Source organism: Vipera berus (assembly GCF_964194415.1).
Source record: "Vipera berus genome assembly, chromosome: Z".
Taxonomy (NCBI): Eukaryota; Metazoa; Chordata; class Lepidosauria; order Squamata; family Viperidae; genus Vipera; species Vipera berus.
This window is the reverse complement of record NC_138205.1, coordinates 38421860-38441502: the sequence shown is the minus strand read 5'-3', so window position 1 is coordinate 38441502 and position 19643 is coordinate 38421860. Positions and strand designations below refer to the sequence as shown.

At 37.7% G+C, this 19643-nt stretch overlaps 1 protein-coding gene across 1 annotated transcript in view; it reads right to left on the bottom strand.

Annotated features, from left to right (window-relative positions):
* Positions 1-19643, bottom strand: part of LOC308679182 (acid-sensing ion channel 2) — a gene marked incomplete at both ends in the record, with an annotated part of 684458 nt that overhangs the window by 500 nt on the left and 664315 nt on the right. The window contains 6 exons of the mRNA XM_081346523.1: positions 2610-2678; positions 5133-5212; positions 7460-7551; positions 8754-8907; positions 10287-10343; positions 12544-12694. Of these exons, the coding sequence (XP_081202649.1) occupies positions 2610-2678; positions 5133-5212; positions 7460-7551; positions 8754-8907; positions 10287-10343; positions 12544-12694 (603 nt within the window). The remainder of the gene's footprint in view (positions 1-2609; positions 2679-5132; positions 5213-7459; positions 7552-8753; positions 8908-10286; positions 10344-12543; positions 12695-19643) is intronic.

The following is a 19643-nucleotide window of genomic DNA, read 5'->3' as shown; positions in this document are numbered from 1 at the left end:
CTGTCTTACACATTATTCTACAACTTCTGAGTTGTCCTAATAAATTGCTTAAACATGATGGTTCTCAAAATACAAGTGTGTTTCAACCTACCATTTTCAAATGGTGAATCCTGAAAGCCCCAAGGAAAAATTCAGAAAGGGTTTTGATGGCTGAGGGAATCACATTCTGTATTTGTACGGACACGGCTTATTAATGACACAACATATATTTGAGCAAAAATGCATGAACGCATGCATTTAAAATGTTTAAATCTTGTTCATACGTGTACAACACTTCTTTAATTTATCTCATTAAAATCAATGGAATGTGAAAGAATTTAATTTGGGCTAGGTTTATATACACCTATACACATGCACATGCATGTAGACCCACACACAGTCACACACACAAACAAATGAAGACAGATATCCATGAAGCTTGATATTGGAAACAATTACACTTTGAAATTTGAAATAGGATTCATCCGGGGGAGGGAGAAAGTATAAAGTTTTGAAAAGCAAAATTCTTTAGGATTTCAAAGACTAAAGTCACATGCTTTCTTAAACCCAATTAAAAACACTCCCAAATAAAGATTGGATTATGTTGCAATTGTTTCCTCATAAATGAATTCTGTTAATTCAATAGAACTTACTCTCAGATAAGACATACACAAAATTACAATATCCAATTTCACTGTTTTTGTTGAATAAAAAGAATCACCCTTTGTAGCCGATAAGGTATGCTTAGAGGGGCGCAGTGGCCAAGCGGTTAAGACGTTGGGCTTGTTGACCAGAAGATTGGCAGTTTGAGACCAAGTACTGTGTGACAGAGTGAACTTCCATTACTGGCCCCAGCTCCTGCCAACCTAGCAGTTCAAAAGCTTGTAAATGCAAGTAGATAAATAGGTACCACTTTGGTGGGAAAGTAACAGTGTTCTGTGTACCTTCGGCACATAGTCATGCTGGCCACATGACCACAGAAGCGTCTTCGGACAACGCTGGCTCCTTGGCTGTGAATCGTCGGAGATGAGCACCGCCCCTTAGAGTCAGACACGACTGGCAGGGGAAACCTTTACATTTACCTTTTAAGGTATTCTTAATTTCTTTCTTGCAATGATGACAACTGTAAGATTGCTAAAGCCCTGCCTATAACAAATCAGGTTGTTAGAAGAGGAGGGAAAGGAGCAGGAATATTGCATCTGGGCAGACTTCTAACTAATAGGCTAATAAAATTATTTTGAAATAAATATTTGTGAAGCAGTAAGCTAAAATGGTCATTCAAAATCATGTGGGCACACTTCCAATCTGCAGCGTTTATTTTGTTGATTATGAGATCAGTCAACTGAAGCTAGTAAGAAGAGTCTCATTTTGGAATTGAAGGTGGAATTAAGTAGCTATTGGAGTTCAGGGATTTGATTTAAAAAATCTAATTTTAATTGTTCCTGTACTCCTCACACATTTCCATATTGCTAATGTTTCTACTTCCTCTAATCCCCTCACAAAGCTGTCTGAATGTTCACGTTTGTCAGCCTCAACATATAGGGAACATCAAGAGCTAATCAGGTTTGCCCTTTTCTCTTAAAGGGGAGACTCCAAAGAATATCATGCTATTGGTATCTAATGCACTGAGCAATAATCCCCCTCACACTCATATAGCCATTATCCATGCAAAAAGAAAATAAAATAAATTGTAATGTATAATAAACAGTAAGTATTAAAATTTTCCAAAAGCTCTCTACATGCTTCGCTGCCATTCCTCTGTGACCTTTAACACCCCCCTGTGAGCTGTGGAGGTGAAATGTTGCCATGCCTGCAATTTTGCAATCAACTGAAAATGGGGTTGGGGGGAGAGAAGGGGAATTTTTAAATAATGTCTCTAGGGAGAAACAAGCTCCAGGCACTGGAACTTCTGTTGGCTGGGAGGGACCCTAAGACCCAGGGTGACTCAAGAGTTCTGCCAATGGGAAAATGTATTGAAGAGTCTTAATAATTCAAAGAAAATTTCCAATTTTGCAGCAATTTTCAATAAATCAACGGAACATCAGAAAAATATATATGAGTCAGCTTGCCCTAATAGAAGATGGTATGAAATCAATCAGGATCAGAGCTAATCACAAAGTGGTGCAAAATGATAATATTGAATGGCCCTCAGGAATCTAACTTTTGGAAGGTTTCTTCATTTAAGTAGCATTAAGTAGGGCAGGAGTGGAATCCTTGTCAATCCAATGCAAGACAACTAGAGATCTAGAAGTAAAGCTATCCAGAGCTAACTTCTGCCCATTCCTTATTTAATTAACAGATGACCATTTGCTCCAGGGCTCACTCAGAGCTTTTTTGTCAAGCCAGAAGTCAATCTGTACAATGTGAATTTTTAAAAAAGGACCCATTGAGTAAATGCAAATGACTTTGCCTTCTGCATAAGGATAACTACAAACTGCTGCGTCTGAGATTGGAGGGTAAATTACTGAAGCAGAAAGCATAAACTTGTGGCATACCCAGTGCCACTCTGTGCAGAAATTAAGGTCATCTCCCCTGCCAGATTGAAAATAGACTCTGCCAAGGAATATGCCAATGTGCTATATGTTGGCTTCTGCTCTTGTGAGTCCTGGAAGGGAAGTGGGTCTACTTACCACATTCTCATCATGGCTTCCTTCTTCCTCCTCTGGTCCAAGAAGATCAAACAATTTCTCTTTGATCAGCTAAAAGAAATAGGAGAAAGGATAAGATTCTCAATTCGAGTAAAAAGCTGATACATCCCAACTCTCTGGCAGCAGAAAGAGAGGTCCTCTTCTTTATACAGCACTGTGCTGATTAATTATTTATTCTTAATCCATGTAGCAAATTCAGGGCTCTGAAGCCTGTTTGCATGAGAAGTCTGACCCAGTACTCTTTTTTGAATTTAAAATTTTATTCAGCTCTGTTCATCTACTTTTAAGGCTGCTCTAGCTTTCTTAAAGCCTAGAAATACATTTTGTTTAAAAAATTAAAAACAATGCTAAGATTTAATTTTAATATTGTAAAATTCTTCTTTCCATACTGCAACTCTCATGAGGGCAATTTTCAGCAAATGATTATTATCTTAGTTTGGATTACTTTTCAGAGATAATTATATTGATCTAACTAGAAAAAAGGGGAGGGGAGTCCTTTTTCAAAGCCCCGCATCTGAATTATCTCAGAGAAAGGCAGATGTTGCAGGGCAAACCTGTATGCAAAACAGGTTGTCTTGCCAAATTCAATGAAGTGAATCATGCTATGATTTTCTAATCTGTTCCCAGAAACTGTTTTGTTTAATACCATAGGCCCTAACCTGTATATACTGGGGAGGTCCTACCCTGTTCTATGCTTAAGCACCCAACTACCTGCAGTCCAGGAACAAGACTTGAAAATGAATAGACAATTTTTGGACTGGCATTTAATCATTTTTGCTTCTTCTGCCTTTGCTTGCAGGGGAAAAAATGATGCCAGCCAAAAGGCTAGCTTAAATTCTACTTTCCTTTGGGCTGGTTGTATACAGTAAGGTTAGGACATTTGGCTACTGATATATCTTACCCCAATCCTAAAGTGTGTCTTTTTGAGGAGACACTGGAGAGAGCTAGCCATAGAAGTGGGAACCAAGATCCCAAATCACCTTTTCCTTCCTAGGTTTATTTGTTATTCCCTTCCTCTTTTGTTAGATGTATATCACACTTCTTCTTCAGGATCCTAAGCAATTTATAGCACACAAGAATAATACTGTGAGGTTTGAAAATGGGTTACTTCTGAACGTAAGAATCCCTGTTTTTCATAGAATAGATTCCAGGCTCGATTCCCAGCATCTTCATGTAGAAAAATGTTTATTCAGTGTGGACAATAATAAGCAAATTACACCGATCAAACTGGTGCTGCATGCAGATTAGGAAAACCCAGACCCAATCTTCAGCCCAGCAACAGAAGCTTAATAGGGATAACTCTGGACCAGTTTTTATCTCTTTCTCTTTCTCTCTGCAGACCCTGGTACCTCAGATGTGGGAAATCCAATATGAGAATCATGCCATTTGCTCTTGCTGGTGTTGGGCATCTAGAAGAAGCAGGGAAAGCATCCCCAAACCAGCAGTGTTAGCTTAGAACCCTCTCCCCTTAATCAGCAAGCGTGAGCAAATGTTGACAGCTACCAGCCTATAAAGGCACACGCTTTCTTATAACAACTCTGCAAAGCAGGAGTGGATAATCCACAGGCTGCTTAGAGCCCCTGGATACCTTTTCCTGTTCTCTTTCTGCTTGCCTTTGGACAGATGCAATTTTCTGATGCCAACGGATGAAAAGCAAAGGAAAGATACAAACTGTTTAATCAAGTTTTCATCACTTCATCCCAAACCAGATAAAATATCAGGCTGTGTGGTCTTGCCTTAACCACTGGAACGAACATATATAAAAGCTAAGTTTTTAAATAAACTCTTTAGTCTCGATGATCTGTGTTTTTTATATATATAAAAATTGGGTACTCAATGCATTTTGACGTGAAAATTTTGTCCAGATACTTGTTCTTTGTTTGGTACTCAACACACAAACTAGAAGTCGGTGTTGGCTGCCTTGTTGCTTACTACATTATTCCTTGTGAGAAAAAAGTTTGATACTCGTTTTTGGTACTCACTGCGCCTCTCGCAACCAATTAACAATGAGTACCGAGGTACCATTGTGTGTGTGTATGTCTCTCTGTGTGTGTGCATGTATGTATATATTTCTCTATATACATATACAAACATATACATATATACACACACATCCACACACACATACCCACACATGTTAACATAAAATATGTATTTAATGGCTTACTCAGGGAGGGGGTGTTACCTAAAATACATACTGCTACAACCTCTCTCCCCTTAATCAGTGAGTGTGGACAGAAAGATATAGCATCAGGATTTGTGCTATCCTTCTGGACTCAAATTTATATTCTAAACCTTGGTATTTTTGAATCTTGTAGAAGAAATGTAAGATCTGATGATTAGATTTTGTGCTCCAAGATTTCAAAATGTATATTCTAGAGCTTATTATATTATTGGGTCAAGGTAGACCCATGGATGAAATCTGTTCCTGCATCTCCTCAGCATGAAAATACGTGGCCTTTGGACTATGTTATTCACCACCTCAGGGAAAGGGCTGCAACTTACCTCATAAATATAGTCAAATATTTCCAGAATAGTGAGGATACTAGCACCAATAAAAAGACCCATCTGACCCCCAATATCACCTAGGGAAGAAAGAGGGAAAAACAGAAATGGACATTTTAATCTTGCATTTTGGTGCACATCATAGTAAATTGCTTGGACTGGGAGCCTCTACCCAGAAATAAGCCCCCTCAGCTAAGTAAACTTAAATATATATATATTGAGCATTTTTATGCTGGCTGTAAAGAAAAAGAGATGCCTCCTCCTCTTCCTGCTGCAGTTGCATGGAACTCCAGGTCATATATCCCTTATTAGCAGATAGACCACTTTAAAAAAAATAGATAAATAAAAATCAATATCCAGAGTAATGAAGTTTTTAGGTTTCCAACTACAGCTGTGTAAACTCGATTGACTCCTGGGGCAAAATCAAAGCCACCTCTCTCCTCTTCATCAAACTTTCAACTTTTACTTCCTCTAACATTCCAGAAATGATCATTCCTATTCCTACTCTTAATTCCTATAATACTTCTCTCTTCCCCAGGTTACTGAACAAAGAGTTAAACTAAATTAAACTGCCAGGTGCTTGAACACAATGCCTGGTTTTAACAGGTCAAAGGCCTATTTTCAAAGCAAGATTTCAATTCACAGGATAAAGCACTGTAAGGCAAATATTAAAATGAAAGAAAAGTAGTGAAAGAAAAAAAACACCCTACAGCTGGTGTAAAACTGTATGCACACAAACATACACCCCCCCTTTTTTCCTGCCATTATCACAGTTGATCTCTGTACAAACAGGAAGGAATCTCTCTCTTTATTGTTTAGAAAGTAAAAGGCTTACATCTCCATGACAACAGGGGATATGGTTAAATGCAACTAACAAAGTATTTGGGACACACAAGCCAAAACTGTCTTCTTTTCACCCAAGCTTCATGCAAGGTTTGGAATTTGACTTCCTAAGACAGTTTTTATTAGGTAGATGGATGGTAAGCCACAGCTTCTATCATGGCAACCCATATTTTCTCATCTACTTCAATACTGTTTCAGTTACTGGTTCTATGATTAGACATGCAATCCCATACTTAGGATGCCCAGATGATCTGAGAAAAGATTTGATATATTGATGGAATACCATATAAAATAACAAATATTTCAAATATAGCAACACAGAGATATGACTCTTTTAATTGATAGGTGCAACCCTGTATAAGCCCAAGATCTGATGCAAGAAATTTCCCTGTTATGGAGTCTAGTCTCACCTTTCTTTGCCTGTTTGGCAAAAAATGATGTTGTTTTATTTTTGTTTAATTTTTTTCCTTTATTATTTCATTATTTTCTGAGAACCGTAGTCTCCTTGCCAACTCAAATAAGCCTTATTGTGCCTTAATTCAAGAAAGTTTCACATCAAAACTGGATAAGGCCCAACAGAGAAAATAAGAATAGCGGGCTTGGTTGATACTCTCCTAACAGATAGATTTACCTTGAATATTTAAAGTGGTGCAAGCAGATCTTCATTTTCCAATTTTTCCATTTTCCCTGCATAGACTGGCATAAACGTCATGAATTCATACTCTGATTCTGAGCTGGTAGAATCAGATTTTTATGAGCTCAGAATAGAAGCCTCACAATAATACAGGTAGTTCTTGAATTATAAGCATTTATTTAGCGACTGTTCAAAGTTACCACAGTACTGAAAAAACTGACTTACAATGGGTCCTTACACTTATAACCATCATACCATCCCACAGTCATGTGATCATTAAGTACTTATGATGATTGCAGAGTGCCAGGGTCATGTAATTGTTTTGTGACCTTTGCAGCTGGTTTCCAACATGTAAAGTCACTGGGGGAACCTGCATCCACTTAATATCCATGTGATTCATTTAACAACTGTAATGATTTGATTAACAAAAGTGGCAAAAAGGGTCATAAAATTGGATGCGACTCATTTAACAGTTGCCTTGCTTAATAATGGCAATTCTTGTCTCAATTGTGGTTGTAATTCGAGAACTACCTATAGAGCAGAGTAGGCCAGTGGAGCTAAAGGCTTATGGATCATATTTATTCAGTGGTCAAAGTAATAAGGAGGGCTAATTGCAGCCTAGGGCATTTCTTAGTGCTTGTTGGGTTTGTCTCTTTTTCTTCCTGTGCCCATGTTGCTTTGTTTCTGCTTCCTGTTGTTCCTCACCAATTGACAGGAGTTCCCTGAGATTAGTTTATAGGGCTGAAGCTCCACATTGCGTACAAACTACAACTGCCGACCTTCTGATCGACAAGCTCAGTGTCCTAGCCCACTGACCCACCGCATCCCTAGGCATAGAATATTTACTCACCAAGTAATGCTGCCACTTCATAGGCTTTCCTCTGCTCAATGGTCTCATAGTTAAGAGCTTCAAAGAATATATCCAGTACAAGTATATTCTCCCTAAGGAAAGAAAACAGGCAGCCAGGTGGACATCAAGAGGAAGCAATTCATACCTTGAGAGTAAGTAAGAATATGCAAGATCCAGGTTGTTGGACTATGATTTCTATTGTACAATACCACTGATAATATTAGTTGCTGCTATAATTCAAATGGTACAAAGGGTCCCATATATCCCATTCCTCTCTTATAGTTTCTTGATAATCAGAATATTCACTCTTCTCTTATCTACCATTTCCCCCTGAATACGTGTTCCAAATGTGATTAAGAATAAAAGCTGCTTGCAGACAACCCTGATTCCCTTGGACACTGAGAGGAAGAAATATGCCACAAAGTCCCGGAAAACAATAGGCATGCCTTACTAGGTTTGATCTCCCTTCTCAAAACTGGCACTTTCCAGTTATGCTGGTTATAATTCAGAATGCTTAAAATTACAGTCCTACCAAATTTGGAGTCCATCTTTCTGTTTCCCATAATAAACAATGATATGGAGGCAGGGCTTGAAGGCAGTAACCTTTTGAAGCTATTGCTATTCTCAACAACTGATAGTCAGGTGCAGACTCTAAAGAACCTGGAGGGTCCATACTAATAATTTTACCAATGGACTAAGATGTAGGGTTTGGGGATTTTGACCTGGACATTTGTGCAAAGATCCTTGGTTTCAAGAATATTGATTGCAAAAACAGCTTACCAGAACACAATAATTGATTGTAGGGACCAAACCCAAGAGACAGTGTCCTGTAAAATCCTGACTTCCAATATATCTCTTCTGAACAGTACAAGGACAGAATATTTGCATCTTTCATCAATCTAGTTTATCGATTGTTTTGACTGTGTACTTACTTCTGGATCTCCTGACCTTTAACTGGAGACTTTAGATTGTGTCTTCTATGTTTGATTAGGCGCTTGCCTCTAACACTGAACCTTGTTTGATACTCTGAAAACCCTAAATTTTTACTGATTGGATTTCTAATTCCAGGTCCAGTTGGGTGCCTTATTCAGTGGCCTTAGTAGCAAGTAACACATAATTGTTCTGAAATTTGAAATCTAACTAATCTGGAAACCTGAGTGAATCCCAAATGAACAAATCCCAACTGATACTTGACAATAACCACCATATGTTTTTGTTATTACACAACTTCCCTTTGGGTTACTTTACTTAATAAGACTATTATTCCACCCCTGTTTCAACCAGGATTACGTACGAGATATATTTCTCTGACTTGTTAAACTTCTTCTCAAGGTATTTAGCTGAGGTCTTGCTGGGGATCTTAACCATGGACAGCTCCTTGTTGTAACGGGTCAAATTGCATGGGGTTTGGCACTCACAATAATCATTTCCCTTTTCACCGAGAAGCACTGTAAGGCAAAGTAAGAACCAGGTGGGTCACTGGTAAAATACAATGCCCCCACATGTAGATGGAGGAAGTACTTTTCTGACCCAGATGAGAAATTGAACTAGACCTGCATTATTTAACTTGGTGCCTTTCAGTTGTGGTTGACTATAATTCCCATGATCCCACCCAGGCTATATCCAGAGGGGTTATATATAAAATGGAAGAATATGCTTTTGGAGAAGGCAGATTTATATCTACACAATAATAGCTAGGCCAGTGTCCCTAGAATGTTTTATTTAACTCATGGCAGAGATAACTAGGAATCTATTGTTCTCTTTTCTGTTCACCAAAGACATTCATTAAAGTTCTATTGTTAACAATCATAGCTTAAAAAAAGGCACTGATGGGGTAATCCATTATGAATTCTGTCCTCCTTTTAAAACGTCTATTAACAGTCCAATTTATATGCTGTAGTGACAGTGAGCTTGCTGCCAGAAATAGCCTCTGCCTTCCCTGGTTTTTTTTGCAGTAATATGTGGAAACTTGTTCTTAGATTATACTCCATGCTCAGCATATGTAACTTTACAAATGAAACAGAAATGTACAAATTGTTCCATGTTTAATACATATCAAACTCAAAAACATCTGATTTACATTCAAAATGCTAAATGCTGAGTTTGAAACAGCTGCCCTCATCATTCCAAATATGTGCCAAGCTCAAATTTGAAATAGCCGAAGCTTAAAGCACTCCATTTTGAGTTCAACATGCACTGATCCAAGCTCAAAGGAACAAAAGGAGTGGTAAGCAGAGCTGATTAGTGCCTAGTCCTTTCTTTTCCTACCCCAGAAATCATCTGTCTTGTGGAACAAACCAGTACGTGAATAGAGATACCATAGGAGAATGAAGAACAAGGGAGATGTGAATCTAAATAAATACCAGAGAACACCTCAGCTGCCCAGAGGTGTTCACAAAGTTAAAATGTCAAAAATAAAATTTTGCTTTTGAATTCTGACTTGATGAGAATTCTTTACAGAACATGTTTGTAATGAATTTCAAGGCAAAAATGTTCACCTCCTTAAATTAACTGAGGGAGAAAAACTGAATTTAAACATGAACTTATAATTTCATTCTTCCCAGTTTTTCCCAAGGGCCATCACAGGCAGAAATTGCAAGTTCTGGGAAAACCAGTTACATTGCAACTGAGTTATGTCATGTGCTATGGAAGGTTTGCATAAGCCCATCTACAAGGAGGCAGCTGATATTTGCTTGGTTGTGTGCAAGACACCCTCTCATTCTCATATAACATATTCTGTAACAATGTCTGAAATGTGATCGTTTTGAAATATCAGCCTAGAAGAAATAAGTAATCCTGATGGTGAGAGAATTCCTTCAGAACTTACCTAGTGCAGGCTCTGCACACTCCTTATACTGCTCCGGTGTACAAAATGGAGCATCCCCTGTATACATATATATATATAAAAAGGGGGTCATTTTTTATTATAAGCTTAGAAATGATGGTTTTCTTTCTAAAATGCTTAGGAAAATCACTATCAGGTTTCAGTCACATATTGACAAACAAAATTCCTGAGGGAAATATAGCAATTAGAGATCACATAGGTGGTGTTCCAGGGATGGATATTGCATTTCCCGAATTTTTTTTCCTCCTCAGTTGGCTCTGTCACAATAATATAATGGAAGAAGATGGGTGCCTATGTCTCTTCTTGTTTTATTTCTCAAGATGATTGGAATCCTAACGGTCTACAACTGTTTGGTGAGTTTGCAGCATTCATGATTTGATTTAGGAAAGTATGAAGTTCATTCAGTGTGTCTGCGAAACTTAAGGTACTCTTAAGGTACCCTGTCTGTGAAACATAAGGTACTTAAGGTACCCTTAAGGTAGAGATCTGGGAGATGTAGGTATGTATGAATGTGAATATAGGTGTGACTGTGTGCAACTATTTTCATGCATCCATGCAGATGAACAGCCACAATTAACAGCTATCTGTTAAATCAAGGACTATTGTTAGAAAAATAACTGCATCATTTCCTAAATGCTTATCTAAAATAAATCCCATCAAATTCATTAGGCTTACTGTGAAAAAATGTTTTTGATTTGATTTTTTTAAAATAAGATTTTTAAAACTGGACACTAGAGGGACTTAAAGATTACAATTAAAGGAGACAAACACATGAACTCCCTTAGAGAATGGAACCAAATATTCTAACACTGGACATATTGAAGGATATTTTTGTTGTAAATCGTGAGAATCACTTGCTTGGGTGGTGTGTGGTTATATAAATTAGATAAAACCTGATAAATTATATGAAATTAGATAACAGATAAAATTAGACAAATACATATTTTTGAACAATGTTCTCAGAAATTAGTTTTAATAGTGCCAATAGAGACATCTGCCTCTCTGGAGATTGTGTCCAAAAGATGTTATGGAAGAACAAATTCTACCTGACAAGACTGAGAATGAGAATGATGAGAAGAAAGATATTACACTGGACATAAAAATAGAAACCAGCCTATGTATTACAAGGGATATGCAAACAATAAACCAAGAGAAAGACCTGAATAATTTTTCTATATTGGATTTACAAAAGAGTTTTTAAGAATCTTGTGAAAAAGAACAAATGAACATTTTTTTTTTAAAAAAAATCAAATTCTATGACATTATTTCAATGAACTAAAAATTAAGATTGTTAGAAGTAAAAGGAAGGAATATAAAGCTGATTTAGTTGATCAAGATATGTCATTATTTCTGGTAACCTTTAATGGACTTTTGCCGACACCAAGATTGGAAAAGCAGTCTTTTATGGCCTTGTTTACAGATAAGAGAAAGGATACAGGAAGAGGACATCATTTGTTGTATTTTAAAAGGAGGTGATCAGTTACTAAAATTGTTTATAGGTGTTGTAATGAAGGTGGATAATCACTTATGCATTTCTCTGCTTTGTACTATATTCTTCCTTTTCTATTTCTCTTCCTATATTTTCCTTTTTTCTTTTCTGTACCTTCTACTTTTTCTTTTTATTCTTCAATTTTTAGTGTGTATTAGTTTTTAATATTATAATTTATAATCTTTGAATAAAATTACTATTAAAAATGAATTCATTAGGGCTTACCCTGAAGTATATAATTTAAAGCATGCAGATTTACACAAAAACAGTGCTTTTGCCTCTTTGTCTCTAAAAACCCATAAAATGAAGGAAGGGAAAAGATTTGAAATAAAAAATCAGGCAGATATTTCTTAAGCTCTGTAATTATTGGGCATAGAAGCTCTTTATATCTAGCTACAAAAGTTTATTCCAATTACTTCAGATTGCTCTTAAAAGAAAACAAACCTGTACTATTAATACACCAGTATTTTGAGGAACATAACATTATTAACAGTAGAAACCACCTCTGAGTGATCAAGGTTTGAATTTGTTGTGCTGTGTGCTAGAGACCATCTGACTTGGTTACTGAAAATAGCCCTTATAGTGATAACCTGAAAATGAGGCTTACTAATTCAAAGAAGAGGTTGAAAGGTGGATACAAGCCGAACCACAATTATCTCTAGAGCCATTTATCCCAGATAAGTTAGAGGGTTCAAAGATAGTTTCTACATGCATTCTGTGTTTTGGCAGAACTCATTTCAAAAGACTTACCTGGCATGTGAACCATTTTGCAATTGCAATTCTCTACCACGTAGCGGGTCTCACAACTGATCCTGCATGCAGTGATGCTGTAGATGGGGAAAAATTCCAGGCCAAAATCTGATGAGTGGCACTCACCCCATGGAGGTGGAAGGTATGTCAGCTGTAAGAAAAAGGCAGAGATCCAAATCAACCAGTGGCAAATAATGGCATTTGTTCCTAACCGTAAGAATTCTAAACACTCAGAATTCAGTAAAGGTACAGTACTGAATTTCTCTGGGTGATGTTAAAAAAATGCTGACAAAAAGAGAAGTAAAAATAATAGTAAAAGACACATGTTTAAAAAATAATAATAAAAACAACATAGATAGTATGCCTTTTTCTTTTCTGGCCACTTCCCCTGATTTGGTGTATGCACGAGTAATGTTTCTCAAACTTTTTGCAATTGTGGACATTCTAAGAAACACAATCCTGCCTATGTTTTTGCTATTATGAGCATGGGAGCTTACATATTTGGAGAGAGGGGTCATGAGTACGGTCACAGTTATGTAGATCTGGCTTTCTCCCTTTTAAAAATTGTTTTTAAATTAATTTTTTGTATCTCAATTACAAATCTTTTAGTATCAAATGAATTATTTTATGTATCCCATCCCAAAACAAAATTTCTGCAAACTGGTTGGTCAAGGTTCCCCAACAGAAATCTCTAGGTATTAAGGAGTTCAGAGAAAGTTCACTCAGTAAACCTATCTTTATTCTTCCTAACCAAAAAGAAAATCAAAAATAAACAATATAAAGAGAGTCAGGACTATGCCGGTCTGCTAGAAGGACAACTCTTCAGACACTGAAGAGAACAGGATCCAATCTGGTTTGGGGAAAGGAGCTGGCAAAAGTAAGATGGAGCATGAGAATGGCTTGGATACAGTCAAAGGCATTAAAAAGAAATTAAGGGGGGGGAAATCCCATGCATCCCTGGGGAAGAAGCATTTGGACAGCTGTTTGGAATACCCCAAATACTCCATTTTAAGCCCCCCCATTCCAACCTGTCATGACACAAATCCAAGAGTAGGTAATCTTTCTATTGTCCCCCCAAAATGACATGAGCATAAGAAGACAACAGAAATCAATTTTCTTAGCATGAGGGGAAAGCAGAAATGCACATATACATAGAGACAACATATAAGCATCTACCCCTGATTATACTCTCACAGGTACACATACATGTGCACACATACACAAAGAGAGGTCTGCACAGCAGTATCCATGGAAGAGGCCAGAAAAGGGCAAGATGATGGTACAAGCCCCACCATCACCAGGGACAGTCGGTTAACTGGAATATTGTTTGTATCTCATTTTGCTTCCACCTCTGTCTGGATGTGGCTCTGTTTGCACATATCCCGATTAATCCCTGGGGAGAAAGTTGCACATACAAATGCAGAAACTTAATAAGTTACTTCAGTGGGGAATAAAAGACTATTGTACCTCAAGGGGCATGACCTACAAATTGGCTGGCATGCCTTCCTATGGTACGGGAAGAATAAAACACACAGATACTTTCAAAACCATTTTATAAGGAATGTACTTCTTTTAGAATGGGAAAGAATAAAGGAGAAAATTTATATTAAGCTACCTGAATGGGTTTCAACAATGGAAGCTTTTGCTTACCCAAATGTAATTAACTATGATAAAGTCATGACTTATAAAGATATCTTGGATAACGAAGGAAAATTGAAAAATAGACAAGATTTACAATGACAAGGTATTGATTTAGCATGGTGGCCATATTTGCAAATTCAGACGAGATATGAAAAAGATCTAAAGACAATGGGATTCTATAAAGAACAGACAGAATTTGATCAAACATTGTTAAAAACAGATGAAAATTTGATTAAGAAACTATAGATTTCTGCTAAGTTTAAAGATGGAAGAAGAACGACTAAAAGAAACAATGATAACATGGGCAAAAAACTTTGGATATTCTATAGATTTGGAAGACTGGCAAAAACTATGGGACAGAAATATTAAATTGACTAAAGCAGCCTCATACAAAGAAAATTTGTATAAAACGTTTTATAGATGGCATATGACACTAGTAAGATTAGCGAAAATGTTTAAAAATACTTTGAATAATTGCTGGAAATGTAAACAAAGGCCAGGTACCTACTATCATATCTGGTGGACATGACCTAAAGCAAAAAAGTTTTGTTAAGATACATACATGGTTGGAAAAGATGACTAAAAGACAGTTAGAATTTAAACCAGAATTGTTTTTGTTAGGAATATTAGGACCTAATTATGAGAAGAATGGATATTTAATATTGCATGTACTAATAGCAGTGGTGGTGCCATGTTTTTATAGTGGGTGTCAGTTTGCTTATTGTGTGGTTTGGAGGGGTTTAATAAGCAAACTGACACCCACTATAAAAACATGGCACCACCACAAACACGAAGCCAAACAAAAGCAGCACAACTCACCAGCTCAGGTCTAAGGCTGGAAGCTGAGACCAGCCCATCCACTCAAAACACACCCCCACCCAATCAGAACACACCCACCATTCAAAACACACTCCCACCCAATCAGAACACACCTAATCCCCCACCCAATCAGAGCACACCTCCACCCACAGAACACACCCCCTCTGGCAGTTTAAAAAAGAGGAACAAACAGCCACTACCACATGCTTCTCCCAGAAGAAGGAAGCTGAAGCCACCAGCCTGAGGATGACGGATCTTTGGTCATTCAGGTTTTTCCCCACGTAGAATTGAAGGTGTAAGAGCAACGTCTCATATGCAAATGAAAGCCACTCTTAAATGTATATTCTATTATATAATTAAATTATTAATATTTAGTTCAATTGCCATGGAAAATAAGTTGGAAATGAAATTTTTAATCAGCATATGCATCTCCCAGTTGGGATTCCCAATCCTAAAACACTTGTTTGACTATAGAAAGAGAAGTAAATTCTTCACTCCATTGGGTAATTGATGCAAATCGGCATCTTCCAAACCCTGTACCATTAATTATTTTCTAATCATAAAAATGCACAATATCCATTTTCTCTGACCTCTTAGCTTCCAAGTCACTGGTATATGTTTTAATGAAACATGAGATTATAAAAATCAGTGAGTTTTCTGGAACATAAGTAATATGTGAAATAACTTTTCTCTGACAAGAAATCACTGCAGCACAAGATCACACTAAATGAGCCAATGTGGCATTGTAAGTATCACATTTTCATAATTAGCTGAACCTATCAATTTTTTTCTTGAAAAGATTTGCAATAGCCATTAAATAGTAATTTTAGTTAAATTAATCATTATTTTAAATTTGGAAGTCACATAAATGTGTCATAGAGATGACAAATGCTCTTGCACTGACATTTATGTACAGGACACCCTGATTCCATATTCTAAATTTAAAGTTAACAAAATGAAAAATAGCAACCTAAGGTAGTCCTAAAATCATTTTTATATATATCTGAATGTCACAAAATTTTTCCTTCTGCCAATTTACCTTTCCTCTTCTTTTATGGTATACACGTTGAAGATTTTGAAGCTCATCAAAGACAGATGATTCTCAGGGAAAATTTGAATAGATTTGTTTTATAAAGCTTGATTTCACTCTTCAACAACGATTTTGCTTCCTGGATACATCTGGGTGTGTCTTATAGATTTTAGGCTGTTAATTATGAAAATTAGCTGTAATGTAACCTATCATGTACTATTTTATAGAAATCTTCTATTTTTATATAATGGCAATGTACACTCTTCAGTTGTTGTTATTGTTGTTGTTGTTCAGTCACTAAGTTGTGTCTGACTCCTCACAGCCCCATGAACCATAGCAGGCCTCCACTATCTCCCAGAGTTGCCCAATTTCAGGTTCATTGCATTAATGATACCATGTAACCATCTTATCTTCTGCTGTCCCCTTCTCCTTCTGCCTTCAATCTTTCCCAACATCAGGGTCTTTTCCAATGAGTCCTCTCTTCTCATTAGGTAGTCAAAATATTTGCACTTCAGCTTCAGGATTGGTCCATAGGATTTTTTTGGTCCACAGATCAAATATGTCATTAATGAGAAGTGGTTTGAAGATTTGTTAGTAGGGCCAGAGAAAATTGCTTGGAAAGCATTCAAGAATGTTGTTGAGAAATTTCTTGGCAACTACAAAGCACAAAACTGCAATCAACTAGTTGACAAATGTCTTATAAGACCATGAAGTACAACATGTCACTGAAGATTCATTTTCTGCATTCACACAGGAGGGTTTTTTCCTGAAAATCTAGGAACAATCAGTAACAAACCTGGTGAAAGTTTCCACCAGGACATTGCCACAATGAAAACATGGTATCAGGACAATTGGAATCCATCAATGAATGAATGAATGAACCTTTATTATCAAAGTACAAAGTATACAAAATACAACATGTATACATTGAGATTGCCTCCCTTTGTAACCCCCCCATCACCACAACTCACAGTGACAACAAACCCACCATCTTGTTACACCATGTGAGCTAATTGCACAACACACTGGCCTCACAAGTCAATCATACATAAAGTTATTTCCGATTCAAGAGCCTGAAAGCCCATGGCTAGAAGCTGGCTGACTGTTGTTGGACACTGCAGGAAGAGGCATTAGATATTGAATATGAGCAAAAATCAGCAACTAAATACTTGTAGTTCTGTTGAACTCATTCAATATCTTGGAAAAATTATGTGATTTAATACATTATAGTCATTAAAAGTTAATTTCATATTTCTCACAATTCCTACATGATACAGTCACTCTGAAATTACATTTGTGTTCAGTTTGAAGGGATCTACCATAATCACCAAACATTTTTCCGGAAGCAAACTTCTGAAAAAAGTTGTTGTCCATTGATTTATTTTCATGCAAAATACAACATACTATTGTAAAGATCCTTAAATGGTAAAGATCCAAATCACCAGAGAGACTACCACTAAATTCATCTGGGGAACTACAGTTGTAGCTCTGCTAATCCCTTTAATAGCTATTGAAAGCCATCCTTCTCTTTGGTTGTACTGGAACTTGGGAAACATTTCTCCTGGGACTGGGGGGGGGCACACACCACTGATAGCTTTAAAGCTGAACTTCTGTAAGCCAGTATTTAGCGAATCTGCCTTGTTTTTACATGATTTAAGTATTTTGTTCAACTGTCTTTGTTCTACCTACTTTTGTATTCTAAGCTGCCTACAGGAAAGAAATTATTGGTAGTAAAATGTGATACAGGCATAAATATTAATACCGATTTCAGCTGAAGAAATGTGGATGTTCCTCCTCAACTTTAAAATCCAAATAGGTGGAGAAACAAACTATGTGTCAAAGAAGTTGCATCTGGAATCCTTCCCCAATTGGTTGCAAAAACTATACTGTGGGGAGCATGATATACCATCAGAGAAGTTCTTCTAGAGGATAGAATTATCAGTTTCTTTATGACGGACAAAATGCCACTGAAGGGCCTCCCTGCCTCATTTACATTCTTCTATCGAGATAATAGCACAGCATCTGCCACCATTTAGTCATCTGGAGAGGAGAGCAACACCCATATATTGCAGATACTATGATACTGGTGAATAAATATTCGTCAACCCTGATGACCTGGCGTCTGTTCCAGACTGGCTGCTGTGCAAATCTTTGAAGTTGTTTAAAGTGTGCTGCAATGTAGATGATGAGCTCGGCAATGATGGAATAAATACATATTTAATTTCAATGTTTCTCAGGATGCCAGCTCTGAGTTGGTCACGTGGCCCTTGAGCTGGCCTAATGTCTGCAGGAAGGCATAGCTTGAATACTTAATTGGGCCTTCCTGGTTGTCCCTTTGATTTGCAGAAATGGCAAGAAGAAAGACTTGCTTTGCTCTGAGAGAATGCTCAGCAGGACCACATTTGGGACCAGCAGTGAAACAGCAACCAGAACCTGAAATGTAATGCACATAAAATATTTAACTAGTGTGAGAGTAACATGAGGCTCCTAGTGTTTAGGCCAGTGTTTCTCAACCTTGACAACTCGAAGCTGTATGGACTTCAACTTCCAGAACCCCTTTGAAGTTTTCACAAATTGAGAAACACTGGTTCAGACTGATCCAGAGAGACTTTTCTTTGCTATCTAAACCTCTGGAAGAGAAAATAGGATAGAAGAAGAATGATATTTGTTGTGTAGCAGGTTCTTAGCAGGCAATAAGCAAGACAGAAGGTTGCAAACAGGAACGTGCTTTATTGAGGCAAACAGGAACAGAACTGAAACAGAGGCTGCTGCACAGCTACTTATAAGGTTGGCCACTAGGCGGCGGCCAATAGGTTTAAAGGAACCCATTCCTGCCCCAAATCATCCAATGATCTTCTTGGAGACAACAAGTCTGGCTTAGTCAGTGACCGTTACACAGACACACCACTGAGCAACCTTAAGCAGCATTCAAACAGACATGTGAGTCAGTTCAAGTACAAATCCCAATACATTACATCCTTCCCCCCTAGAATGTACACACATTATTTAAGAATATAATCTTGTAGATATTATGGTGGTCTACGTGACTGTTCAGAATGCCTGGGGGATCCAGGCAGTTCCCAGTCTACCAGTTTGCCTGCCGGGCTGGGTAGACCAGGACTCTTGGGTTCACATGAGTCAGATTGACTCGAATTCCTTTGGCTGGCCATTCCTGGTCAGCCCAAACCAAAGTCCAACGAGGTAGCTGTGTCAGCAAAGGTGCTACCTTGTTTGGGTTGACCTTCCCGGTCAGGAGACCCATATTGCACTCCTGGACTGTGTCCCTCTACGACCACCTCCCTGTTGAATTGACTGAATAAGTCCTCAGAGTGTGTGAACTGCTCTGTTAGGCTGCCAGTTGCTGCCTCTAATTGCGGACCCGCTGTGAGGTCCTCGCTTAGTGGCCGTTCTGCAAAATGCTTCCACAGCTGATCAATATGTCCCCCCCATCCAAAGCCACCTCATAGGAAAGGGGTCCCGAGATTTTAACAATTTTACCCGACACCCACAAGTTCCCACGCATGTCTGCTGCTACCCAGTCAGGATGCAACCTGCCCAGTTTTGTGATTAATCTTCTTCCCAGTGAAGCTCTGCTGGGCTTTTGCCCGTT